Consider the following 27821-nt stretch of genomic DNA (forward strand, 5'->3'; position numbering starts at 1 on the left):
TCTTTCCTTGCTCCTGTTGCTGAGCGTTAAAATCCCATTGTAATGAAAACCTGTACTTTTTTACTCGAGCTAATGTTAGCATGGTATTAAATTAGGTGTCGATTCGATCCTGCCTACAACACAGTCCAGCTCAACAGTCCTGCATTTCAGCAAATTCAGCCTCACCCGCCTCCCAATAGTATGCTGCCATTCTAATCTCTGACCACAGCTTATTACTTTCAGTATTCTGCGCATCCTGACGCTGCTCGTGTTCTCTCTCCTTTCACCGCAGCTATTAAACCTCTCCAGAATCTCCAGCAGGTCCATATTAATTGATTAAAAACATTTGCTCTACTGGGCCTGGCATTATGAAAATGACATTAATATGCATCACAATTTTAACAACAGTGATACAGGCAGCCAGCAATCAAAAATAAAACACTACCGCCATCTAGTGGTCATTTGTTAAAGCTCCACAGATTGTAATGCGGAGTTGGCTTCTGCTGGTCAATTTTTGTTTACACATACAAAAAATATATACATATATATATACACACACACATATATATATATATATATATATATATATATATATATATATATATATATATATATATATATATATATACAGACACACACACACACATTTGTGTGTGTAAACAAAAATTGACCAGCAGAAGCCAACTACACATTACAACCTGTGGAGCCTTAACAAATGACCACTATACATGTCTTTATATTAGTTAAAATGGACGTCAACCTAAAAAGGACTAACAACAGAGCCACTTCAGTGTTGTGCTGGACCAATGAAGAAAAATAGAAAGCAAAAAAGTCAGAGCTGGGCTTGGCTGGGAGTTTGGCACACCTGTACCATTTCAGACACATTACTACATGTACATACTTAATGTTCAAAAGGTCCCACACAGGTCATCTGACCAATATATGTGTACTGGCAGCCTGTATAAGTGCACTAAAGAAGGCAGGCCATATAAGAAGCTTTAACAAACATTTAAAAAGAAGTAAGACAAGACAGAATACCACTTACTACAGAACTGGGGGAAATAAAGATGTACCACATATTCAATAAGCAGACTGCAGAATAGAACTGCATAAAATAAACAGAAAGCAAGAAAGGCAGATTACAAAGGTATTTTTGTCATTTATTTTATGAAAAAACAGAATTTACCCAGCATAGAAGAGATTCCTGGTAGGTGATGCAATCAAATGTTAGCCTCTCTCCGTCCAACCCAAAGCCCAACCCTCTGGCCCACGGTTCCATATACAAGCCTAAATCTACTTTCCCCGAATCCTCGATTTGTTGCTGTGGTTGTTCCAATGACTGACATTTAGAGGAAGATAACTATAAACAGCTCAAAAAGGTATAAGAAAAATACAATAAACTGGCATGCATGTCAAAGATAAAAAGTAAACATTTGTTTTTCAAAATATAAAAAGGAGTTATAATTTTTTTTTTAAACCAGGGCTTAGAAATGATCTACAAGTTACACACACACACACACACACACACACACACACACACACATATATATATATATATATATATATATATATATATATATATATATATATATATATATATTCATACATACATATATGTGTGTGTGTGTGTGTACATATATATATATATTCTATATATATATTTATTTATATATATATATATTGTTTTCAGTCTGTTTCTAAAAGATATCACTCTGGTAAAACCTGATAGGGCTTGATGAACATTGGTTTCAGAATGCTGTGGGAAGGCAATTTGGGGAAATTTGCTGCCAAGTACGCCCAGATTAGACACGCATCAACAGAAACGACAAAGATACCAAAATAAGTACGTGCTTGACATCAATTAGTGTTTTGATTAGAGTAGAAAGTTAATGCGCCTCATCAGTTAGGGTTTCTCTAAAGAACATTAAGGCAGACTTCATCTGGAAATGTTTCCAAAATTGACCCTAAACCATATGAAGAAAAATAAAAGTATATTCCCTCTATAAAAAAACTATAAATTCACAAGAGGGCATATTGTTTTTGTCTTTAAAAAAAAGAAAAAAAAAATACAGAAAATAATGAACCGTATCCTAAAGTATGAGCAGGAGCGCAGTAGGCAGCATTAGGAATGGTGGAGGATTTACTGGGACCATAAACGTTCATTTATTCCTTTCAAATAGACTTGTGATGTGAAACCTGCTATTGTTTTACATTCAGAAATCACTTTTGCATGAGTATGCTCGAAGGAAGACTGTGATTCATTGATCATTGTCCAAAGGTTCAGAGGAAACATTCATAAGTGAGCAACACTTCCTAGAAAGGTCTATACCATAAAACATTAACCAAGCGCTCAAAAGTAGATGGATTATCTGCTGCCAGACGCATGTATTGGGCCGTTAACAGACAACTTCCAGCTGCAAAAGCCGGTGGAGATCTAGACATCAGTCATAGAAGGGTGGAGCGATTTGGGGTCGCGTACATTCACTTCTGAAGATGGTGCAGCAAAGAAGGATGACCAATACCCACAATGCTCAGTTGACATTTTCTTTTTCCACACCCTTCTCATGAGTATGTAACCTAGAATCATCCACTATTTCTAAATCTAAAAGGCTGAAACAAATAAGTTATGATATTTAATAGAACCAAGTATTGATTCACTAGATTACTGAGCCTTATATGAACATGCACGCCAACACAGACACCACATGATTGAATTTTTATGAACATAAAATACAAAACTTTCTGGCAGTTCAAGAAAAAAAAAAAAAACTTAAAAAATAAAATTCATTAACAACACTAAGGCTTCGGAGGAGAAAATGAAAAGCAACAACAAAGTAGAGAGAACAAAAAAATAAATACAACACCGCCTGCAGAAGAGAGGCTGAAGTGGGTCAAATCAAGGGGGATGAAAGAGGAGAAAGTTCTGCGAGCTTCCGTTATCTCTCTCTTGCACAGAGATGCCATTGGTTTGTTTGTAATGCCAACCCATTTGCAAAATATCAGCGCTTGAGTCAGGAAGGTTTCGTTTCTTCCCAAGTATGCCTCACTGAAGGTTTTCTTTGTTCATAGTTCTAGTTTGGTTGATCTGGACATCTCTTTCAGAGTCAGTGGAAACGAGATATCTATTTTTTTTTATATATATATATATATATATTTTTTTTTCCCCCCTGTTATGGTATTTCATATGAAGGAAAAAAAGACATGATGCATTTTCATTGTTTCTTTTTTTTCCCCTCTCTTAAAAAAGTCTCAGAGAAACAACCACAACTGCATACGTTTAAAAAAGGAAAAAAAAGGAAGTAAAAATGTAAATAAAAAAACAAAACAAAACAAAAACATCAGTCAGAGTCACTGCTGTCTGAAGTGGAGCCACTGGAGCTACTGCTGCCCGAATCTGAAGAGCTGCTGCTGCCGCTGAGTCGGGACGGGCCTGAGCCTGGCCCAGAGCCGCCTTTCTCTAAAGACCAGAGACATGGGGGAAAAAGGTTAGGTCACATATAAAATTGCTGAAATTGAATTCAATGCTCAATACCAATTATATATTATATTCCACCATTCAACAATGCCCTGAACGTGGTATATTTTAATGCATTCAACTTCTATATATAAAAAAAATATATCAATTAGTTAAAAGCCTCTACTCCTGGACTAAACAACTGAGCCTAGCAATTCTCCAATAAGAAGTTTGAGTCAAGGACCACATTTCAACTGTTCCAAGAGATCTGACCACTTGGCTCTCTCAGTAGCCAAAGTAAATCCCAAAGTAAATCCCCATGCACTAAACAGCAGCAGCCCCTCCTGACAGTACTACAACCCTACATCAATTAAAAAACCTTTTCTGGGGAAATACAGCAGGAATGCATTTCATTTTAAGGAGCCTCTTCCAATATGCAGCTAAAATATAAAAAGTTATACAGCTTAACAAATAAACACACACCTCAACCATTTAATCCTACTGAACTTCAAACCCATTCATCCCACTATCATATATCACAGACAGGCTGAGTAGGAGAGAGTATTAGGAAAATCCTAAAAAGTTTCTCAGAATTGGAATTGGGCCAGGGACTTTTTGGACAGTTTTTGGCTTCTGCTGCTGTTCAGTCTCTGCTGCACCAAGAGAAAGAACAGAACTGAACTTACGTAGAGGTTTTCTCTGTTTCTTCTGTAAACAAGTCTTAACGTAGCGTTCCAACTCGCGTAGGGTGGAGGGTTTGAGCGTCTCAAAGTCGATCTCAATCTCGTCAGGGTTGGAGTCCCGCAGCGAGGGCTCCCTGGACTGGATGATGTGCACCACCCTGCCAAGCTTCTCCCCTGGCAACCGGTTAATGTCTAGGCTCAGCTGCCGCTTCTCGTCATATGTCATGGGCAGCGCAGAGTCTTCATCATCCGATTCGTAGCCTGGCCCTCCTCTGGCTCCCTTCTTTGGTTGCCTGCTAAATGTAAGCCAAGATGAGAAGCATACCATGGATCACTAAAACCTACGTAGATGAATGCAATGGACAGATACACAGAAAATAGTAAATGGTAATTTACAAGAAACTAAACGAAGACTGAAATTATTGAAATCTTCTTAAAAAGTGGAAGACAACGAGAGAACCTGTTGCCAGGAATAGTGCTGTTAGCTTTCCTAGCCGGGCCCTTCTTCGGCTGAGCCGGTTTCGTAGGTTGAACTGCTTTAGGCTTTTTGTCGTCCTCAGGTTTGGCTTTGTTGTGCTTGTTATCCTTCTTTTTCTTGTCTTTGTCCTTCCTCTCTTTCTTCTTCTTTGGTTTACTGACAGGAGCCTGTGAGAGAGCAGCTAGCTGCTCATGGACAGCTTTTAGCTGGGGACAGAGGCAGGGAAAGGGGAGGGGGGGTCAGTGATCTGCTCTAAAAAGTTCAGCAACCAGAAAAGAGCATGGGTTGTCCAGTAGTAAATGGGCAGGATAAAGCTTACATATTTTGCAGTACAAGAAATGTCACCAATTTTGATAATGCTTAAACAAATTTGACCTGCTCCCTGGACAACCCCTACAACTAATGGCAATGATGACAGTTCTTTAACATTGAATTTAGTTCTTTTACTAACAATTTTGCTTATCCAGCATTTAAACTCTTTGTGAGGCTTTACTAACATGCATGTATGATAAATGAGTATTGGCTAGATCATGTATCAAACATGTCACCTGCATTACTAATTAATGAATCCTGACAATGCTACCATTTCCCTTTTCAATATGCAGTAAATTTCTTATACTGGATAAGCAAATATTCTTCAAATATCAATTAAAACTATGGGAGTTATTTATTGTGAAAAGCCTGAAAATGAAAGGATTCTGGAAAAAAGAGGGGACAGAATCACTTTTGCATATTGGCTTGGAAATTACAAATTAACACAGAACATTACTAAACTTGATTTTTGACAACAAACAAGCAACGCTACACCATATTTATTACTGAATGCTGCCAGTATGAAACATTTGTCTTGAATAAATAAAACCCTGTTCATGCTTTCTTTATCCACAGATATATTAAAAAAAAAGAGGATGCACCACTATATCTACTCGCAATACAAAGCCTGTAATACTGGACCCCAGATCTTTACTAGGCACTGGAAAAAAAAACAAAATGGGTCTCTAAAAGGTTTCTCTGAGCATTTTAACCCTCCACCACAGTTTCTGGTAATGAGAATGTATGCCATATCATAGTTACTAACACACAGCAAAGCTCTATTTTATTATAAAAGCCGCTGTTACGTATACACACCAACAAAAATGGTAGAAGCAGGGTCACAAAAGTGAAAAATCAATAAATAAATATATATTTTTTTAAAAAAAATCTTGGTGCACCTGTTTTTCTCCCCTTCCTGCTACCACTGGGGTGCTCCAGAGAAACAGTAGTAAGAAAGCCAAAGGAAAATGAGGAGAGAAAACAGAGCTCCAGAGATGATCAAAACCAGTCAACAAGCAAAGCCATTTCAGGTCAAATATCACTTGATACTGTAAAGATTAATAAAATGAAAATAAAGGCTTTCTGGGGGTGCAGGAGGGTTCATGAGGGAAAAAAAAGGAATGCATGGGACTGCCAGTAAAAAACTAATTTAAACCAGCGAAGGGCTTTGGTAGAGGGCTAAAATCCTGCTCAACTGAATCTGAAAAACAGGCCTTGAAGCTGCTTTTCTTATAGCTGTTAACAAAAAGAGACCAAACTTCAGCAAGGAGGTCCTCCTCCACTGAAGCCCTTCCCTCAACTTCTCAGTGTGAAATGTTTGGTTAAAACGGTAAGGAGAGTAATGTGAGAAGGATAAACAAAGAGTTAATAAAGAAAAAGGGAGCAGACCCAAGAGGGCCTCTGAAGATTTAGATAGTCAGACCTTGTTTTGAAACCCACCTGTTCCGCACCCACCTGTTCCTGCAGCTCAGCAAGCCGCGTAGCTCTCTCCTCCTCGGAGTCTGAGCTATCAGAGGTGGAGGAGTCGCCGCTGCTCTCGCTGCTTGCAGTGCTCTTACTGACCACACCAGCCCCACCAGCCCCACCAGGCACATTTACCTCCACTGGCTCATCTGGCATCTTAGCAAAGCGCATCTCAAACACATCCTACACAACGACAGTGTGAATATTAGGATTATGATACTTGATCAAAGAATTATGTTTTTCCAAAATATCAAAAAGACAAACAAATAGTCAAACTCACTTGTAGTCTTCGAGCCATTGCTACAACCTCATGATCAGGTGGGTTGTACTTGTAACAATTTGAGAACATTAATCGCACATCTGCAGCAAAGCTCTGTGCATCCTGGTATTCCCGACTGTCCATCTTTTTCTGCAACACATAATTAAACATTAACCAGAAAAGGCCCAAAAGCGACTCAAACTAGCAATAGCACAGCAATAAAGTTTGTACATTGCAAACACACTAAAAAGCCTCTTAAGCACTGAAGGAGGAATTTGAGTTACGCACTTTGATTGTACTTAAGTCCATAGGGTGTTTGATAATGTCATGGTAATCGTGCAGTTCAAGTGCCTCTGCATCAACAGGTTTGTAGAATGGCCAGGCGTATGCGGCATGCTTTTTGGAGAGCATTTCTTTGAGGATGGTATCACAATACTTGAGGTGTTCAGTCAGCCGGCCACGTTTGCCTCCATGCTGCCCCACCTCACCATCCTCCAGGTCCTTCTTGGGAGGTTTGATTGGCCGACCAGTGCTTTCCCTCCGAGAGGCCACTTTGCCCTGCTTGCCTTCGCAGAGAGGGGTGGGCGATTCACTCCTGCTGGCTGTGATAGCAGACGTAGTCGGGGTGGTGGTGTCTGCTTTCCTCTTCACCCCTTTCTTCTGGGAAACAGAAGAAATGCGCACACACCGAAGGAGAAAAGCACATGGCAGTGAGGGACCATTACAGGCACACAGAGGGTGTAAATAAAAATGCTTAGGTTTTATCTCTTGGCCCTGGAACTTACTTTGATGACAGGCTGCGAGGGGGGCAGGCCAGGCATGATTGAGGGAGCTGTCGTATTCTGTACAGTGGGCGTACTCGGCGTGATGGTAGGCACTGCAGGAGGGGAGATAACTGGCGTTTGGGGGGCTGGAGAGGTAGCACCTGGGAAAGCCGAGGGTGGAGAGCCAGACGTTACAGCTCCTTCCGGCTGACCTGCATTTAGAGCGGAAGAGCAATTTACAATTTACTGATTGACTGATATATGCAGACACACTGCATAACTCTAATAAGGATATTACTTCACTTTGATATTTAAACATGATGTGACTAATTTATGTCTAAATTATTCATCATACCTATCAAAAGTATTGTAGTTGTTCTAGAGGCACTGACATGTACCAGAAAACAGATTATGATCGAATAGAGTCTGTAAACGACAATGAGCACATTATGCCATTACATGTTATTTATTTCTTTTTACTCATCTTCCTCTCCTGTTCATCCTTAGTATATATTTGCAAACAATTGAGAACTAAAAAAAATTTAGAATACAGTTGTCTCTTTTTCTGATGAACCTTCTACAAATATTGTGTAGCTTTCTTCCTCTAAACTTAACTACAATTTTTTTCTGAAATTTGGGTGCACAACTATGTCTATACAAAGTTCAACATTTTGCAAAGACCTAAAATAAAAAAAAAACTACAGATGTGCCATAACATTTGCACACACACACACACACACACACCACATTATGTATTATACAGCCTGAAAAAAATGTTTAATTCAGTAATCAAACAGTACTGATTAGGGCTGTGAATCTGTCCCTTTCAGGAGATACTATACACTTCTCAATACAGTTTAAACAGGTAACAACTCAATTCACATCCACTCATTACTGAGCCGTTATGATTCAGTTCAGCATCGATACAATTTGATTTGGTCCAGTATGTTACACTTAAGTTCATTTTAACATGCATTAGTGTGTCCCCATTTCAATTCAGTAAGAAAACACTTTCATAAACATTTCTTCACTAACTCTGTCCATCAACTGGTACATTTAGCTATAGTTATTGCCTTTGACCAGCTAGAACTGATAGGGAGCTCTAAAAAAAACTGCTAATGCTAGCTTTACCTGTTGTTTCTTTGGCTAAAGCAGCGACTCACCTTCGGTTAGCATTACACCATGCCACCTCCAAAAGTATGTAGCAACGTCTGTGATACTGCCAGCATACTTTATGGAAGTTTTGTAAGTTTATTGGCAGAATTGGTAGGGCATTGCTAATTGTCTCCTCCAGTTTCCTATGTGTTTGTAAGCAACAAAGAATTGGGGAGGAGCACTCACACACCTGTGCATTCTTATTTTTTGATTCCTTTCTTTCTTACACAAGTAGACTGTTGTGTGAATTGACTTGACGACTGTATTGATTTTTGTTGTTTTCATTTTATAAGCTTTTATCCAAGCTTATAAGTCAATGCAGCCATATCAGAGATTGTTGGACTGACTTACCAATTCAAATATTTTTTTTTCTTTACATCTTAGTACACATGCTTTAAAATGTGCAGAAGCATGTTCACCTATAGCTCACAAAAGGAACAGGTGGACAGCAATAATTGCACAATCATTGACCCAACCAGCATCACTTTGGCATTACTGTGTTTTTACCTGGTGCTGGTTTGCGGCCCTTGCCCTTAGGTGCTGGAGGGAGTAACTCAACCTCCTCCTGGGGCATCAAGGCCACCTTCTGCAGGAAAATCTTCTCCAAGGCTTGAGCCATTAAAACAATGTCATCTGTTGGCTAGTCAATGGAAAAAAAATACAAGCAAAGACACAAGACCTGAACCATGAAGTTTACCAAAACAGTTTATGAATAACAGTTTATAAAAACTATTGATGTTCCCATACAAGGGAGCTATAAAGGTAAAGTCATGAAAAAGAAAAGTGAATAAACTTACCTTATTGTAGATGTAACAGTTGGTAAACATCGTATTGAAGTCTTGCATACACTCGCTGGCACTCCAGTAGTACACATTCTCCAGTCTTTTCTTGATGGTACCCATATCCATTGGATTTTTTATTATCTTGTGATAATCCTAACAGACATACATTGTACTTATGATGATCAAAATAGATTTCATATTGACACTCCTAAAAATAATCAGTGTTTAATTGACAAAATACAGGATCTGAACAATAAAGCAAATATTTAACAGCTGAAAGAGGCATTTATTCTCTCAGCTCCAATGCTCCAAGAACTTTCTAAGCCTGACAGAAACTAAATGACCATACTTGTAAATGTGACATCCGAAATACTGGCTGGTAAGACAATCTCAACAGAACTCTGAAGTGACCCAACATACGGCATCAATTTACCTAGAAATATTTGAGTTTCCCCAAGAGCTGTTTCCTAAACATGACATAAATCACTAAGATAATGCAACTATTCAAATCAAAGGCAAAAGCACTCACCGGCAGCCCCAGCTTGACAGCATCAACAGGCTGGTAGAAGGGCCATGCGAACTGATGCCTCCACAGCGTCTTGACCACTACATTTTGCATGTACTGTAGCTGATTAGTCTTGCGGCCAGGTTTAGTGAGGTTTGTTACCTCAGGAGGTGGGGGGTTGACAATCTGAGGAGGGGTTGAAGTAGCTGAGGTGACATCCGACATTTCGGTTCAGGAAAAGGCTGACTGCTTGCTCTGCACAAGACGTAGGCTAATACGTATTTTTCAAAAGACACTTGCGCTGATTTTCTCTCTTTCCTTCACTCATCCAAGAGGGACTACATCCCATCGCAGGACCTGACCTTGCAACCTCTGGGGGGGTAAAAAACAAAACAAAACAAAAAAAAACAAGCAATGAAAAACAGCACGTTGTACAGTTATGTGCATTTAGTATAGTCATGATGTGATACAGGCAACGAAAATCCTCCCTTAACAAATCATTCATTAAACAACACTGCTATCAAGCACAGCAGGGAAGCAAAGCATTAAAATGATTCCTGTACATGTTCTGTACTGTAATTATCCAATAACACAAGAAAACCAAAGCTCTCTAACAACTTGTCAGGAAATGCTCTTCCATTAGTGATTCAAAGGAAGCCAAAACAATGAAGAAAAAAGTAACCATCTCTCTTCACACAATAGCGGATTATATTCAATAATCTTCACGTAAACACAGCTAAGCGTAAAACTAAACAAATATCTTTAAATATAAGACGAACTTCACATCTGTTCCACTGCATAAATATAAATCCTGTAAAAACATAAGGACAGCCAACATGCACCAGCGAAAGTAACTGGAAAAATCAGTGCATTTGACTCCTTTGGCTGTCTAACACTAACGTCAAATACATTAAAAGAGAGGTTTTGTTAAATGTGTAACATCATCATACAAATGGTTAGACTTGTTGTTCGAAGACAGCTTTAACAAGCGCACTTTATAACTTCGTGCCTAACTTTTGCAGCTACGACTCTGACCGCACAGTTCACGTTGACCTCCCGCGTAAACAGCAGCTAACAAACCAGCTCTTGCTAGCTGGCTTTCCTGTCACTGTACGGCCGATTGGCATCGCTCATTCATTCTCAAACCACAGAGCCCAAAGCTGACAGGACGATACGGCACATTACGGCGACACAACCGGGCCAATTCAGTCAAAATAAAGACATCAAAATTGGACCGAACAGGAACAGCAGTGCCTACAAAAACTAGCAAACACAGTTATAGGCAGACTCCTGCTAGCTCGGTTCACAAACTAGCGTTAGCATACGAAGCTACCTGAAGTCCAAAACACACAGCTCATAGCACTAAAATAAACACATAATGAAACTGCGCAAGAGGCGAGCGAAACCAAGATAGAATCCGTAGAGAAAGTTCCGCACGTCCACGGTGAACCAGTCAGCTTGCTAGTTGGTTTGTTAGCTAACTTAGCTTAGCATAGTCTGGTACATTTTAGCGTTAAACCTGCTAGCTTAGCTTAGCTAAACGTCGCCGCTAACGCTAGCAAACCCCATCAAAAAGATGGCGGGCAGTTCAGGCTAACAGGCTAAGTTAGCCTTCTCGCTAGCAAATGTAGTTCAATTTGTTCGCGAAGCCTAAAATATCTGGAAATACACATACGCGACCAAACGTTCGTGTAAAAATAAGCAGAAAACGGGACAAAAAGATAAAAAAAACTTCACAAACTAGGACGTGCTCCAGACATAACGCAGGCTGGCGTTATTAAAGCAGAGTCAGGCGTTTTCTCGTATTGTTTGCAGCACAGACGGAGCTTTGTTGAAAACAATGCTAGTCAGCAGCTCGCTAAGTTGCTAACGTTATAGTGTTACAGAGGATACAGCAAAAGCACAAGACGTAGTTTTCCCTTAGTTACCCTCTCGGCATAATCGCACTGCATTACTTTGCGTCTAAAGCACACACGAAGTAAAGAAAAGGGAAAATGTAAGCCGCTATATTACTTTTCTGGGGCTCCGAGGGCCGCTGCTTGCTGCTGATCCGCGCCGCTGCTCTTATTTGGAGGTAGCAGCAGCACAAGAGGCGCACGAAGCTTTGTGCGCATGCGCGCTGGCGCCTCTTTCACGGCGCGACTGTGTTGATGATGGTACACACTGAGCAGCCATAACATTAAGACCACCTCCTTGTTTCTACGCTCACTGTCCATTTTATCAGCTCCACTTACGACATAGGTGCACTTTGTAGTTCTACATTTACACAGTGTACTCTATCTGTTTTACTGCATACTTTATCACCCCCCCAACCCCCCATCTCCCTAATCTTCAATGATCAGGGCCCCTGCAGGACCACTACAGAGCAGGACTTATTTGTGTGGTGGATCATTCTCAGCGCTGCAGTGACAGTGATGTGGTGGTGGCCACAAAGTATGCAGAGAAACAGATGGACTACAGTCTGTTATTGTAAAATGTACCTAAGTGCCTAAATAGTAAGTGGAGTTAATAAAATGGACAAGAAGTGTAGAAACAATGAGTGACATAAATGTACACACACACACACACACACAGACATATATATATATATATATATATATATATACATATATATATATATATATATATATATATATATATATATATATATATATATACATGTAGTATATATAGTATATAAATATAGTATATATTGTGTATACATTAATTATTAATACACAGGCAGCTTAATTAAGTATACTTAACTGCTTAATGCACTGCTTGTGATAACCTTGTAGTTGTCGAATCTCATGCCTAAAACAATCAAATTTCCCTTATTAAGGATTAATGAACTATATGCCAAGGCATATTTATATGTATTTAATGTGTTTGTAGTTGCTGAATGTTATGTTAGCATTTGCTTCATTAAGGATTAATGAAGCATCAGATTTGGCCATGACTTAATCATCTCATTCCCACACCTTACTAAGTCGTGGCCACACATTAGGATCTCGTTCCCACGCATTATTGTTATTTATACAGGATGTCACCAGCGGGGCTCTGTACATTTGTAAGGAAGGGAAAGTACTTTTTACTTACTGTGCTCCATTTCAGTCATTACCATGTAGTTACTAATTGCTTTTGTTCTGTTTAATTTCATTGTTATGTTGAAGACAGTGACAACGTTATTTAACAACTGGTCACACCTCTCTCCTTTGAGGTTTATTATTTTATTTCAGAGTAAAGGAACATCAAAAAGAGAGAAGAATGGAGCCCAACATACTACAGTTACTATGCTGATAGAGGCTGGATATGCTCAGAAGTGCCCACTGTAGTTGTAGCGCTTCGCTGCTACTTTTGTAGCTCTAATCAGAATCAGAATCACTTTATTTCAGCAAGTATTAAAGCATGGGAAAAGTAAAGTATAATACAATAAATAGAATAAAGTATAGAGAATAATAATAAAAAACAGCTAATGTGAAAAGAGCCCAAGAAATGTACATATGAGATGTGTGGATATCCGTACATACGCAGATTTACAGAATATTACAGAGAGATACAAACATTTGTACACATGTACAGTAGTACTAAGCATTACGCTACAGGAGTTATTCTGTAATACAGTAATGAAGGTTTACTGGTTCAGGTTAAGTTCAACGTATTAGATGTCCACTGTGGTTGTGGCCCCTACAGCTCTGGGGGAAAAAGCTGTTAGAACGTCTGGTTGTGCTAGTTTTGATGATACTGAAAATTCAAGCAGCTGGAAGAGGTGACATCCAAGATGAGAGGGGTCAGCTGTTATTCTGCCAGCATGCTTCATCACCCTGCTGCTGTAGATGCCCTGAAGTGTTTGTAGACTACATCCAATGACCCTCCTCACTGTCCTGACTGTATGCTGGAGTTTTCTACTCAAGTTTGTTTCCTGGAGAGGTTTTAGTTTACAGAAGTTTCGGTACTTTTACTAAGGTTGGGTTTATACTAATCTACACACCTCTAGTAACCATATACAGATAGATAGATAGATAGATAGATAGATAGATAGATAGATAGATAGATAGATAGATAGATAGATAGAAAATCAAAACAAGTAAACAAACAAACTGTATTAAAATTAAACATATTACCTGCTAAAATTGGAGAAATATAAGACCCAACGCTCCGTAAATCTTGTAAAAGCCTGTCTATTAAGATAGTCCTCTCAGGCTTGCCGTTGTGATTGTTTCTCCCTCCCTCCACGGTGGCGCTGCTCTCTCTGTCTCTCCATGATGCCACATTTCCCCGCCTGAGCCCGCAGCAGCTCCTTCATCAAACACGGCTCAGTCAATGTAAACACAAAACGTGGTGTCTTTTCTACATATATGCATCAAAACCTATCGGCGCCAGCTTCTCGGATCCTTCTAAGCTTTTATAAAAATCGGTCCAAAGCACAGAGACCGGCGGTGAGTGGAGAATTCAGTTAATCTTTTATTGTTTGATTGGAGGTGAAGAAGAGCTGCATGTGAAAGAAAGGAAACCATCAGACAGACTGGCTAACGCGAAGCTGAGATCAGCTTCTTATTCGCCAGCTTCTTGTTCGAATTTGCCCGTTCCACCTTAAATTGTGCAGCAGTTGCATTCTGCCCGAGGCGCCACAACGTAACTGCTGCACAATTTAAGGTGGAACGGGACAATTCGACCAAGAAACTACCGAATAGAATGCTAACGCTAGCCAGCCTGATTTAGAGGACTGGATATAAAACGAGTCGACCACTTTGGGGAGACAAACAGTGAACACGCTAACAAGTGCTTTCTCGTGAATTTTGAACGGAGATTAGATTAATCTGGAAGAGATATTCCTGTATTAGTTCGCTATAACCGACGTTAGCTAGCCCGCTAATATGTTAACATGGTTTACTTAGCTAGCCAGCTAATCAAGCCCTTTAGGCCTTCTTTAGCTTCTGGCTAAAATCAGTAGCGGTTTCTAAACTTGTCTAGCGTTAAGTTTTCTGAGAGGTTTGGTACCTGTAACTTACCAATGTAGGTTCTATACGGGTTGATAACCTTTGAAGGCATTTCAGTGAGTATCTGAGTCCTTCAGTAATGTCAAATTTTACATCTTCTGCTACATTTTGTAAACTCGAGCACTCAGGAATGTGGGTTTAAAAGTGCAGAGGAGAAATTTTAACTTAGTTGTGGCCAGTAAGCGCTGCCCTGTAGCGTTTTACTCTTATGTTGATAATTGTGGGTGTTTTAATGAGGGAATGAAATGAATGAACGTTTAAGAAGTTAGCAGTGTTAACCTAACTGTTATCCGTCCTGCTTCTCTCTGTTTTCATAAACTCATATTTTCCAGTTAAAGGAACCAAAGAAGATCTCCCTGATGGGACCGTGTGTAGGACAGGGGCTCCACTATAGAGAAAATATAGAAAAACAGAGAAAACAGAAATTTTTACTTCATTTCATTTTTAGGCTCATATACGCTTACAAAACAGATGGTTCTTTAAGGGTTTTTTAATAAAGGGAATGTTCTATCTAGAAAAATGTGTTCTAAATAGAACTATTTCCTGCTTATTTATTTTTTGCATGGTGAAGTGGTTTTTCATATTGATGGAGAATGTGTTGTATGTAGTTCTGCATAGAACCTTTGGGGAAAATGGTTCTGTATAGTGCTAAAAAGGGTTCTTCTTTTGGTACAAGGTTGACATTTTAACGATAGAAGAACTGCTTTTGGTGTTATATAGAACCATTTAAAGTATAAAGACGATACACTTTTTTTAAGTGTGTAGATAATGCATATAATAAGTGTGTAGATTATACTTTTCCTCGGGTTGGATGCTGTTTTGTCTGATCTAGATCAACACTAAAGTAGTAAGTTTGTTATAGCAGTTCAGTGATTTTACTTTCTGTCTAATACATATTAAACAAACCCTGCTAACAGCAACTCCATCATAAATTGGTAGTTAACTGTGAAGTTCTGCGGTAGTCAGTGTCCTTTGTTCATTTCAGAGCGTATAGATGCACTGATATTGAATTTGTGGATTGAGGGCGATATTCGATAAATAAACATTCATAGAATATAAAAATTGGGACTACATCTACCTGGACTAGCATTATGGAGAAAAGTAATATTTATTTGCAGTGTGTTACAAATGCAGTAAAATAAATTAAATGCAGACATCTTAGTAGCCCAGCGTCACTTAAACCTTTTGCTCTTCCAGACTACATTAAATATGACATCAAATATTGTGCAGATCTAAATATCTGTTTGTTGATGCTAATTTGTAAAGCAGTTATATGCCACTACAGATATGGTTCTGATATTGTGCATGCCTGCTTGGCTTTGGTGGTTGCAGGGATTTGTAGTCATGGGAAAGAGTCTGAATTTTACAACCAAACCAAATACCAGAAGCACTAGTGTGATTTTTTTTTTTTTTTTTTTTCCTCTGTAACCAGCCTGGTTTCAGATATTGTTTATATTTTTTTGTTTAGCAAAATACATACAAACCAAACTGGCTGATTTTTCTATAGTTTTCTTTCTTTCTAGTAAAGTAGAAGTTTAGTTATACTTTTGAAAACACAAACATGGTCAATTCGACGCTTCACCGTGTGCTTGCATGTGTGTTACAGGGATTAAAAAAATCAGTCAACGACAAATAGTTTAATTTCAAAATTCCTTAAATGGCACTTTCAAGAGTTTTCATCTTTTTTCTTTCATGATATACATTGTTGTGAGTGGATTTTACACATGCAGAAATATAACTGATATATAATAGACTTATTAATCATATAATGTATTATAGAAATAAAAACATTTGTTGACTGTGCATTATACATCAATTGTTATTCTTATAAATCTTTCATTGTTGCAAACGGATGTATGTTTTACTATAAAGCTCTTCAGATGCCTTTGTATGTATGTATGCCTTTGTATGATGTAACTTGTGTCCATCTGTTTAATGTTTTTGTGTTGTAGAGGTTCACTTTGTCTATTGTCCGCTGACAGATGGTGGTGGAAGTTGATCTAATCTAGACAGTTTAGTTATAGAAGTTGTTTAAAGACATGTAATTAGCAAGAGGAACATTTTGAATGAAGTGAAGAGATGGTTAAACCAAATATTTATGATTTAACAGGTTAAAAAGATGAAAAGATGAAGACTTTCCCATATAATTGCCAAAATAATTTCACATTAGCTCCTTCACTCTCTTTTATTATTAACTCATTATATGAACATTTGAGTCATGTTTTGTTGATTTTTATTTATTTATTTATTATTTTTAAAAATTAATTATTATTATTATTTTTTTTTTTGTAGTTTGGCTGAGAGGCAGAACCTGTTTCTCTTAATCTGTTCCCTGTTGCTTGGTCACTATGGCAACTGAAGAGAAGAAGCCAGAAACTGAAGCGACTAAAACACAGGCGTCCTCTGCTGCGTCCGCCAGCCAGAGCAAGGTGAGGAACCAAATGCCCTTTAAATAAAAGGAGGGTCAGAGTTCTGTGTAAGAAAGATCTCGCTTCAATCCACCAGTTAAGTCTTGGGCAGTTGTATTGAAAAAAGCATAATATGACTAATTTTCTGTCACATAATTATAACATGAAATATTTTTAATGGCACTGTGCCTTGCATTTCATTATGAGTTCAGTCTTGTTTTAATTAGATGGATGCTGAGTAAATTATTTTTCATGAACCTTTCAAAATGTTCATTTCTTTCCTCACCTTTTCACTCCAGTGTAACTAGCCCAACTAGTTCATGCAGCCTGCTTTTTATGATTTCAAATAACTCCTGTATCGTACCTCATTGTCTTCTTAACTGTTTTAATCTGTCTTTCTGATTTAGTCAGCACCTGTGAAGCCCAACTACACCTTGAAGTTCACATTAGCTGGCCATACGAAAGCAGTTTCATCTGTCAAGTTCAGCCCAAGTGGAGAATGGCTTGCCAGCTCGTGTAAGCTTGTGATTTTATTAATGTTTTTTTTTTTTTTACTTTTATTCTTCTCAGCTCTGAAGTTACAGAGAAAGATGGTTAGCAACATTTTACTTCAAGTTATTAAAGGCAGAATGTTGTGGTGAGTTGGATAAAGAGGAAGCAGATGGGATCAAAACAAGGAAATTTAAGTATAGGTAACACTCAGCTGGCCCAGGGCATGTTTGGTTGTTCAGCTAAGGTTTTATCAGTGATTGTTTAATGTTGGCACTAATGTTGGTGATTGCTACATCTTGTAATGTTCATAATTGACTTTTTTTTCAGCTGCTGACAAGCTTATCAAAATATGGGGAGCATATGATGGAAAGTTTGAGAAGACAATATCTGGGCACAAACTTGTAAGTTCATTAAAAGAGGCCAGTTTGGCAAAATGTTAATGCCTATTACTCAGAATTCTTAAACTGCCAAGAAACCTCCGACACCTTCATTGTACTATTTCCGTTTTACTACACCTTCAGGGTATTTCGGATGTGGCCTGGTCCTCTGACTCCAACCTCCTTGTCTCTGCATCCGACGACAAAACCCTGAAGATATGGGATGTGAGCTCTGTAAGTCACACTGCATGGAACAAACCTGAGCTCATACAAGTAGTACCATGATATGGAGTATAGCACTGACTTGTTGTTAGGCCAGTTCTGTATTATACCATTCACAAAATGTAACTACACATTTTCAAAGATCAAAACGAGAGAGTATCTGTCCAGGGTTTGACATTAACGATTGCCCAGTTGCCCATGGCAAGTAATGTGCCACTTTGGGACAGCAATGTTGAAAATCACAGCTGATGATTTGACGGATTCATGGACAGTTGATTTGCTGAACATACCTGATGCTGTGTTCATTAGCTTTCACTTCCAAATAGCCCCCTCACTGTGGAAAAATTGGTCTTGTCTAGCTATGCAGAGTTAAATCTAGCCAATGGCATTGTTTGTTGTTGCGATGTGTCATTCAAAAGGATGGTATAAAAAGACTTCCTTGGGTCAGCTTTCAAGTGATGTTGCGATGTTTTTCACTGTTTGTAGGTCTTATATTAATAATGCAGGCAAAACCAGAGTACTACTGCTTATAGAAGGATTTTAAAAAATTTTATTTAATAGTCAAGGTTTCTGTGATTTTGTGTTTATGAGCAAAAAAGGCCTCACTCATCAGCAACGGTAGACGTGTACAGCAAATGTACACAACAGTACATTTAATGAATTATGCATAAGATTAACACTCATGCATGTCCATTATTATTTTAAGAAACAATTAATTGCCATAAAGAAATTATTTATTTGAAATTCATGTATGCTTGTTAAATGTTTTTAATTAGGGAAAAAGTTCATGAGGTGCCATGCTGTGACTTGAAGAACTATGATTTTGGCTTGTTTATTGACTGTAAAGTTTTTATTTTTATAGGGAAAATGTCTGAAAACCTTAAAGGGCCACAGCAACTATGTGTTCTGCTGTAACTTCAACCCCCAGTCCAATCTCATAGTATCTGGATCAGTAAGTTCATTACAGCATTCCTTGGTAGCCTGTTTTTTCCTCAACACTTTACATTAGACACATCAGCAGGGCTGATACAATTACTTGATTAACTAAACTCCACACTTTAACTGGTACTTAATTAAAGCAATACTTGATTAAAATTTTCAGTGAATCAGCAATAATTTGTTGGCATTTTGCAAGATGATAAATGATCTCACTGTTCTCTCTTACAGTAATAAAGTCTTATAGACAAACCCATTTATATAGTTTGGCAGCTTGTGTCTAGTCTACAGTGACAGCCCTACACTTTAAGTATTGTAACATTCAGTGCTACTTCATGGAGATGTATAAATCTGACAGTATTTTTCTCCCATTAGTTTGATGAGAGTGTTCGAATATGGGATGTTAAGACAGGGAAGTGTCTGAAGACTTTGCCAGCCCATTCTGACCCTGTCTCCGCAGTGAGTATCCATGTTCTCTGACCACTCACTTGGCTGTCCATCAGTCACAAACAGTAAATATGCAAATCTGCAGTGCTGATATGGCACAGTCATCCCAAAATAGTGTATGAGAAAGCTAACATGCGCAACCTTTTGTTACAGGTCCATTTTAACAGAGATGGGTCTTTGATTGTTTCAAGCAGCTACGATGGACTTTGGTGAGTAAATGTGGCAGCAAGCCATCGGTTTATCTCCGCACCTTATTTTACATGTCAGACCTCAGTCCTGGCAGGTCACAGCACTCAAGACTTTACCGTTTTGCTCATTTAACACACACAAATGAATAATTAGCTAGACCTTCATGAGCTGAATTCAGAGTCACTGTTAGTGCAGGTATTGTGTTCACACAGAAAAAGGAATTAGGATGTAATGTACTGGAAATCCCCACATGATGTACTAGACCTGCTGAGCAATGCAATGTAGATTGGTGCACTCTTCTCAGCCTCAGCCATTAGAGGCTGCCGCAGATTGAAATTTCAAATAAAAGTTAAGGCCAGCACACACTGGACATGCTACACAGTCTTATGAAGCAGGCACAGTCACAGCGCTGCTGTTCAGCGTGGAATACATGGTAACACCCTTATAGCACGCATTACTACCCACTGCATGATGGCCAGATATCTTTGCATTGCAGAAACTCTGACATCTTGTTTTCTTTTTGCATTGTGAAGGTAAGTCTTTTAAAATGAATGTTTAGTTACGTTGTAGTTTACTAGCTTGTTTGGTAGGTGAACTGGTAACCTAGGCACGGTTCAGTGTTGAGAGGTACTGTATGGCAATTCATCGTTTCCATTTAGTGCAAACTAGGTCTGGGCAACTAATCAAAAAGTAATTGAAACCGACATTCAGAACCTCTAACCGACGCAATCTTGCCCTTATAGGTTATTTAGATTTTTTTTTTTATTCTGTTAGTCACGTGACTCCACCACGTCCAGTCTGCGACGTGTCATGGAAGCTAAGGCTACAATATCTTTTAAATATGATCTGTATGTGACATCAGTCTGACAGATCAGGTCATAAACTGACCAGCATGTGCAGAAGACCAGTGCTTTACGTTGCTTCATCTTCGATAGCATCACAGAAGTGATGATGAAGCTTTACTGACTGTCAGCTGGGCTCTTCACGCAGAATGTGTTTAAGCTCACTGTAAAAATGGCACGGTCACTTCTTTGGTTCGTGTCCTCGGATTTTTTAAACTCTGCTTTCAGTCTTTTAACTGTTCTTTGGTGCTGCAGCCAAATGTTTGGCCATTTCTTTTGAAATCTCTTCAAACATGGATTTTGGATAAATCTCTTCTAATTTTTGTACAGAATGGTCAATTGGACATTTTGACTGATGTCCAATTGAATTAACGCAAAAGTCGCTTGAATTCTGAGCTGGCTGTTGAGACAATTTATATTAAGATATGCAGAGCATATTTACAGTACAAATCCTGTCAGTGAACTATGAGGACAATAAAACAAACGAACAAAACTAAAAACAAAATAATCGTTCATTAATTGTGATCAAGGTAAAATATTCAATTAACTGTGATATTGATTCGAGGTCATATCGCCCAGTATTAGTGCAAGCCATTAGTTTTTGATTTGAGATGATGGTACCCTACAAAAATCCAAGCTCTAGAGAGAAGTACATAGTGTATATTTTAAGAACATCGTGCATAAAGCCCGAATAAGAGACACAGAAGGTGTTAGAATAGGGAATATGCTAATCTCTGCAGTACATTGGCCTCGATGGAACCCAGTTCGGCGTTCCTGATGTTGTAGCTCTTTGATCTGTTGTGTTTAGACTAAATACCTGTTAAATGACAATCATCGATGGTGCTGTTTAGGGATGCAAATAGCACGTTTTTTAATATTCAAATATTCTATCGAATATTACGTTGAAGAGTTTTTGTTTTTAATATTTGAATATTATAATAGCTTTTAATATTTGAAAAAAAACTAAACAGTTTATTATTGTTGTTAGAATTAATGTGCTTTTCTTTATCATTATATACATTTTTTTTATTGTTTTACTTTTTTATGCTTTTGAATGAAACTGATTTGGATTACACCTGGTGTTAAGACTGATCTTGCCGGGTTGAACGTTGGGTGACATTTACTAATATTCTAATGACAAATGTATCCAGTTATTGGATATTTATTAAAGCCTTAATGCTGTTTAACGACAAACACATGACTAATGCTTATATGTATGCATTTACAGCCGTATTTGGGACACAGCATCAGGCCAGTGCCTTAAAACTCTCATTGGTAAGTCAGTTAATAAGCTATTGTACCATGAAAAATAGTCTTAAATCCTTAAGCTTGAATTCACTAAGACAAATTAATGCAATGGCATTCATGTAGCATCCTAACTGTGCGTATGTTTCTTAGATGATGACAACCCTCCTGTGTCCTTTGTGAAGTTTTCCCCCAACGGCAAATACATTCTGGCTGCCACACTGGATAAGTGAGTAACAGCCCTCCTGCTGCTCTGAGCTGCTAATGCTGCCAGAATCACTCAGTTTCACTGCTTGAATGGCATTTAAAGCAATAATTAGAATGAAAATTATTAGTTTTCAGGGTTGTAAGAAAGATTAATTTCAGCTTTTTTTCTCTTTTTTGCCTTACAGTACCCTGAAGCTTTGGGATTACAGCAAAGGAAAGGTAAGGACCGTTCCAGTGTTTTTGCTATGATTGCGTAAAGAGAACTCTGTAGTTGCAGGAATTTTAAGACCCGTGTACCAAAAGGGATGTGAATACAGCTGTTTTCAAACTTACCCATCTGGCTGTGGCCTCTTGTATTTTAAATGATATTGCATTGTCATAGAGATGTCAGTGGTGTGAAGATTTCATCCAGCATTTGAACCAACTACTCTGAAATTAAAAAGAAGCAATAAAAAGTCCTTCCTAGGTTGATGAAGACTTGGTAATAATTCACATTGGATGACATTTGGTAACTTGAGTCACATCATTTAGCTAGTGCTTAACTAAAAAGTGGTTTGTAATTTAACCCTTGTGTGGTGTTGTGTTTATGACTCACTGTTCTGGTAGACCCACTGCATTTTTGTTTTTTTAGATCTTTAAAATATCACAAGTGGTCAGTGTAGGGTTCTCCTTTAGCAGCTGTAGCCATTCAGCAGCCTGTCCATGTTATCCACCCTCACACACACACACACACACACAGACCTATACAAACGCAGACACATGACCAGGGTTTAATAGAGTTGACCTCTTTACTTGTACTTTTGGAGCTGAACAATTTGGAAGAGGTATCTAATGGTCATTTTAGATAATTTCTAAAAATTTCTATGATATGATGGGAGACTTCAAAAACTATTTGAATTTGAAAGTAAAATGTATTGTAAAATTTAATAAGAAAAATATGTTTCCAGGTTACAGGAACATAAAAAAGGAAACAATCAAAAGAATGGGGGGGAAAAAAAGAAAGAAAAATGATCTCAATTGTTCAGCACGTTCACACAAGTGCACACAACCTCACACGCAAAGGCTTAACTAAGTCAAGAGCCAAAGAAATCAGCAGGCTCAAACTAAAAGTTGATGGAGAGGGAGAAAAAGAAAGTGCAGGTGTGCACCCCCCCTCCCCCAACACAGATTTGGTCAAAGCAGTTATACTTTTATGCAAATTATATGTAAATTACAGTTTATGTGTGCAGTCGCTGATTCATCGTTACAGATCAAAATCATTTTAGGGTTCACTTGGATAGGTTCAGAAACTGAACACGGCGCCAATGTGTTCAAGAGTGTTCAACAAGGATAGTGTCCCTCATGGACATCTTAATGACGTCACCAAGAGTCACTCTCCCGAGGCCTTGAGGATTCCGTAATGGTCACCTTTCATCCAGCTATGTGATGAAGTTCCAGCTCCAGAACCACAGGCCTCCTCCATGTTATATGGGATAGATTGGAGATGGGCATAAACAAGTGCTTATCTCATGTCATAGCGTCCTTCTCAGGGAACAAGCACAGGCCCTACAGAGACACAGAGGCAAAAGGGCTGTTATTTCAAAGTTAAAGAAATAAATTCTTATAAAAAAAAAATTCAAATTTGATTGCGAGAGAGAGTCTACATCCCTTCCATGTATATATAAAAAAAAGCAGCATTTTGCTTTTACAGTGATTAATTGTTCCATCATAACCAATTTCTCTTTCCTTTAGTGCTTGAAAACGTACACCGGTCATAAAAATGAGAAGTACTGCATATTTGCCAATTTCTCAGTCACAGGTGGAAAGGTAAGTTTTTCTCTTTCATTTTTTCCCTTTTTTTTTCCTTTTTCCTTTTACATTATTATACTTTTTTCTAATTAAAGAAATTTTCTTTCCTGTAGTAGGTGTATCGCAATTATCGCTTGATTGCAGTTATTTGAGCCGATCATAATCGTTTACGCTGCATGTAATTATTTTCCGCAGTTGATGACTTTTGCAGTTGTACAGCCATATGCATGGTCAAATTACATGTTTTCCTAAGTACGCATCCTGTACAGAGATCACACATCAGCTTTTTAATACACAGTTACTGTTTATTTGCTGAATTGCACATATTGGGGGGAAAAATAATAAAGCATAAACTGTTGCTGGTGCAGCAGAAAAATAGAAATTATGCCTTAAATTTGCAGAAAATTGCAATATTAGGTTTGTTACCTAAAGAGAATTTGTCAATTTCACTTAGAAAATCAAGAAAACATGTCAGTTGATTAGGGTATTTATCTTTTGCCCATGACTATATTTAAGCTACCAAAAAGTAGAAAGAAATTTAAGAGTAAACAAATTCATTCTCTCGCTTGCTCACTCACTCGCTCGCTTTCTCTTTCTTTGTATCTCTCAATATCTCTGTATCTGTCTCTCAGTGGATTGTCTCTGGCTCAGAAGACAACATGGTTTACATCTGGAACTTGCAGACCAAGGAGATTGTACAGAAACTACAGGGTCACACAGGTAAAGAATGTATATTGCAGAACAGTTGCTAAGCTCTGTTTTGGCTGATCACCACTCACATAATTTAAGAAATCGTGGGCAGTATAGTGGCGTCTTCATAATAAAATAATCTTTGTTTTCCTAGATGTGGTGATCTCAACTGCCTGCCATCCCACAGAAAACATCATTGCATCAGCAGCACTAGAAAACGACAAGACCATCAAACTGTGGAAAAGTGACTGCTAAGCTAGAATATATGCTTGAGCAGGCTTATTTTATTATTGTATTTTTTGTTGTTTCTTTTTTTTTTAATTTTGTACTTTTCATTTTTGGGGGAAGAAGGACTTTTATCATCAAAAAGATGACGCCGGGCTGTATGAGCTGGTGAAAGCTTGATGTTGGTCAGCAAGAAGGATGGATGATGGTATAAGCACATGTCCAGAGCACCCAACACACCATTCCTGTTAACTGTCTCTGTGCACTAAAGCAGTTTCCACTCTCTTTGTTTCTTGCTGCCTTACCCCAGCATGAGCTGGATGACTCCTTTTTCACCAATTAAACCCTCAAAGCTCCCACTTGTATGTACTCTGGCAAACCTTTTAAACTTTGGTTGCTTAGATCTAGGCAGCTTTGCCTGGACAACCCACTGCTCTGTTAGCCTAGGACAGCCTTTTCACTCGTTTTGTAGAATGACACTAGTCTTGTGTTGATTTTGTACATTAACTTCAGCCAGAAGTGAGCCTTGGGTGCGTATTTAGTGGTCATCTGTCTGCCTCCTTTTTTTTGTTTGTTTGTTGTGCGGCTGAACAAAACCTATTTTTAGGAGGGACATTATTACATCCACTACACAATTGGATCTCATCTGGTCTAAGGTGAAATATAACGCGGTAACCGGCTTTACTGCTACCTGTCTCTCCTTAAATGTTAGACACCAGTGGTGAGAGAAGGTGTTCAGAGTTTTGCATTCAGTCAGTTAAATCATTCTTTATGACCGTATCCAATGTATGAAAGGTGCCAATAATGAATGGCTGAGACAGTGCTGTGTGTATTTCTGTACAGCATCCACAAACATATACACAACTGACAGTTTGTTCCACCGTAGTTGCAGCTGGACGTTTTTATGGTTACTGTCTTGTATGGTTTGTCATGAGTTTTGATATCTAGTGAAAAAAAGTTGTTTTGTCTTTGCTTCGGAGGATTTTGTACTTGTATAGTTAATATTGCACAAGCCAAAATTAGAAAGGACTAAGATTTACAGCATTGAGCAGTTTATCTCCAGCACACTGGCTTTATTTTGAAATAACATTAGTTTCTGGAGCTACATTTGTTCTTTTAAAAAGGTCAGAAACTAATTGTGGCTGAGTCATAATGTCCTGAAATTCTTGTTTTTGTGCTTTCAAACAAAATATAGTGAGCTTTGGAGATTGACCAGCATTCAGTAGCAGATAAAACCATATGCTAAATCTGTGACAGGTACCAAACACTGCATTTTTAAGAATTTAGACATGCAGCTTGCAAATACAAATGATTATTTTGCTAGTTTTGTTATTAAAACTGAAGCCCGCAAGCAACTACAATTAGTCAAATTGTTGAGGAATGTTACGAAGTAATTAAAGGGGAATTCTGCCAAGTTTTCAACATTTCTGCATAATTTAAACTTTGAGATTTATCATTTAGAGTGATTTGATGTGAAATGGTTCATTGTAGATAAGCTAACTAATTTCCCTACAGTAGATGTGATAGTAACCAGGGGACCCAGTGCTTACACAAATATAGCCATCTTATTTACTCTCCAGGATGACCAGTTAACTTGCACTTGAATTGTGTATCGCTGTTGTTGTAATAAAACCTTGTATCTCCAGAACGGTAACTTTACAGGAGAAGGGAAGACATACTTCACTTTCATTGCAAGTCAGTGGATCTAGACTTCTTCAAAGTCATTTTGGGCCATTTCTTTTGGTCCATTCATCATGAAGTTTTGACACAACGTATAGGGCAGCAGGAATTCTCACATTGTCAAAAACTTAAAATTGACAGAAATGGAGATATGAGGTTTTTGTCCAGACAGTAGCGATATGTAATATTGATGGTGAAATGGTGGTAAATTTGAAAAATGTTTACTTTGGGTACTATTTTGCCTCACAACAGCCTGGATGTGCCTCTCTGTTATCAATGCATTAAAATATGTTTTTGGTTAAAACTTAATTTTGGGAAAATTGGAAACTAAAACCTTTTTGTGTGAGGGAGCTTTTAGAGGCATTAAATGCGTCGGATGTTTTGAACAGCTGTGACACGTTTGTGTAGAACAAAGCATTTCACGTCAAACCAGTGTACATGGCAGGGGTTGAATTTTGATAAATTGGTGGGATTCCTCTTTAACATGCACACATTCAGCTTAACCTGACTCACAAACATAATTCAAGCGAATGATCTTTGAACAGTACGCTCCCTCTGAAGGCAGGAAGGCACCGTCCCTCTGGTTGATAATAAAAGGATTTATATGCAAAGTTTGCCACTCAGTATAAAGTCCACAGTAAGGCTTATGTAGCTATATTTACTATGGTTCTATGTGACAACACAGGCTGGGGTCTATGAAACCTACATTATCTGTAAATACTTGCAGCTTCTCTGTTTAACGGTCTCTCTCTCTCTGTCCGGAGGTCTTAACTGTGTCTTCAGTAGCTGGTACAGTGCTCGTGTATGAGTATTTTATTTCCCTGCTTAATGAAGTCCAGGGTTTGTATTAATCCAGCCCCCCGCACTTACTTTCTCTGTTTCTCTCCATCCCACTTTGTATTTTCTTTAGTTTCAGTGCACTGCGGTGATAAAAAAGGGCTGCATGGAAAAACTGCATATGTATTGCATTTAGTCACTCTGGACTTAACCTGTGACTCAATAAAAGTTTTTTTTTCTTTTTAAAGTGACCTGTACCAACGTAGGTCCATTTTGTAAACTTTATCATGAAGGTTGTATCGGCCGCAGGGGGCTCTGGATTACTGTTTTGTTACCAAATCTAAAAATGGAAATGTACGTAATAAATATAAAGAAGTGGGGACAAGTTAAGCTTTTAATTGCAAATTTGGCACATATTTATAAATCTCATTTCTTACTAACAGTGCTGGCATTTTGGGTATTTCTGAATGAAAATCTGAATA

The 27821-nt window shown here is 38.2% G+C and overlaps 2 protein-coding genes across 6 annotated transcripts; one reads left to right on the forward strand and one right to left on the reverse strand.

Moving 5' to 3' along the window:
* Window positions 1-2118: 2118 nt before the first annotated feature.
* brd3a (bromodomain containing 3a) lies at window positions 2119-11934 on the reverse strand. Of its 5 annotated transcripts, none has more exons than XM_017715502.2 (11): window positions 11849-11934; window positions 9860-10207; window positions 9346-9483; window positions 9056-9188; window positions 7415-7605; window positions 6918-7286; window positions 6651-6779; window positions 6347-6553; window positions 4577-4800; window positions 4120-4412; window positions 2119-3436 (listed from the first exon to the last, which is right to left on the reverse strand). In XM_017715502.2, the coding sequence occupies exons 2-11, from the start codon at window positions 10058-10060 to the stop codon at window positions 3318-3320; spliced, it is 2004 nt and encodes a 667-aa protein (XP_017570991.1). In that variant the 5' UTR covers window positions 10061-10207; window positions 11849-11934; the 3' UTR covers window positions 2119-3317. The 5 variants fall into 5 exon arrangements, with proteins under 5 accessions (XP_017570991.1, XP_037402134.1, XP_017571009.1 ...); XM_037546237.1 differs by having other exon boundaries at window positions 4120-4409; window positions 6362-6553; window positions 6918-7289; XM_017715520.2 differs by having other exon boundaries at window positions 6362-6553; window positions 6918-7289.
* Window positions 11935-14055: 2121 nt separating this feature from the next.
* Window positions 14056-27719, forward strand: wdr5 (WD repeat domain 5). Its single transcript, XM_017715573.2, has 14 exons — window positions 14056-14253; window positions 17107-17243; window positions 17630-17738; window positions 18042-18115; window positions 18236-18325; window positions 19176-19265; window positions 19625-19708; window positions 19850-19905; window positions 21956-22002; window positions 22126-22201; window positions 22365-22398; window positions 23911-23985; window positions 24600-24687; window positions 24812-27719. The coding sequence occupies exons 2-14, from the start codon at window positions 17163-17165 to the stop codon at window positions 24910-24912; spliced, it is 1005 nt and encodes a 334-aa protein (XP_017571062.1). The 5' UTR covers window positions 14056-14253; window positions 17107-17162; the 3' UTR covers window positions 24913-27719.
* The last annotated feature ends 102 nt before the right edge of the window (window positions 27720-27821 follow it).

The sequence above is a fragment of the Pygocentrus nattereri genome, chromosome 16, assembly GCF_015220715.1.
Source record: "Pygocentrus nattereri isolate fPygNat1 chromosome 16, fPygNat1.pri, whole genome shotgun sequence".
NCBI lineage: Eukaryota > Metazoa > Chordata > Actinopteri > Characiformes > Serrasalmidae > Pygocentrus > Pygocentrus nattereri.

Coding starts and splice junctions, on each gene's coding strand:
- brd3a (XM_017715494.2), bottom strand. CDS start 10,060: ATGTCGGATGTCACCTCAGCTACTTCAACCCCTCCTCAGATTGTCAAC. Junction 7,606..9,055: donor GGGCCGCAAACCAGCACCAG/GTAAAAACACAG, acceptor CTCTAAATGCAG/GTCAGCCGGAAGGAGCTGTA. Junction 3,437..4,119: donor GAAACAGAGAAAACCTCTAC/GTAAGTTCAGTT, acceptor TCTGGTCTTTAG/AGAAAGGCGGCTCTGGGCCA.
- wdr5 (XM_017715573.2), top strand. CDS start 17,163: ATGGCAACTGAAGAGAAGAAGCCAGAAACTGAAGCGACTAAAACACAG. Junction 19,709..19,849: donor ATTCTGACCCTGTCTCCGCA/GTGAGTATCCAT, acceptor CTTTTGTTACAG/GTCCATTTTAACAGAGATGG. Junction 24,688..24,811: donor GAAACTACAGGGTCACACAG/GTAAAGAATGTA, acceptor TTGTTTTCCTAG/ATGTGGTGATCTCAACTGCC.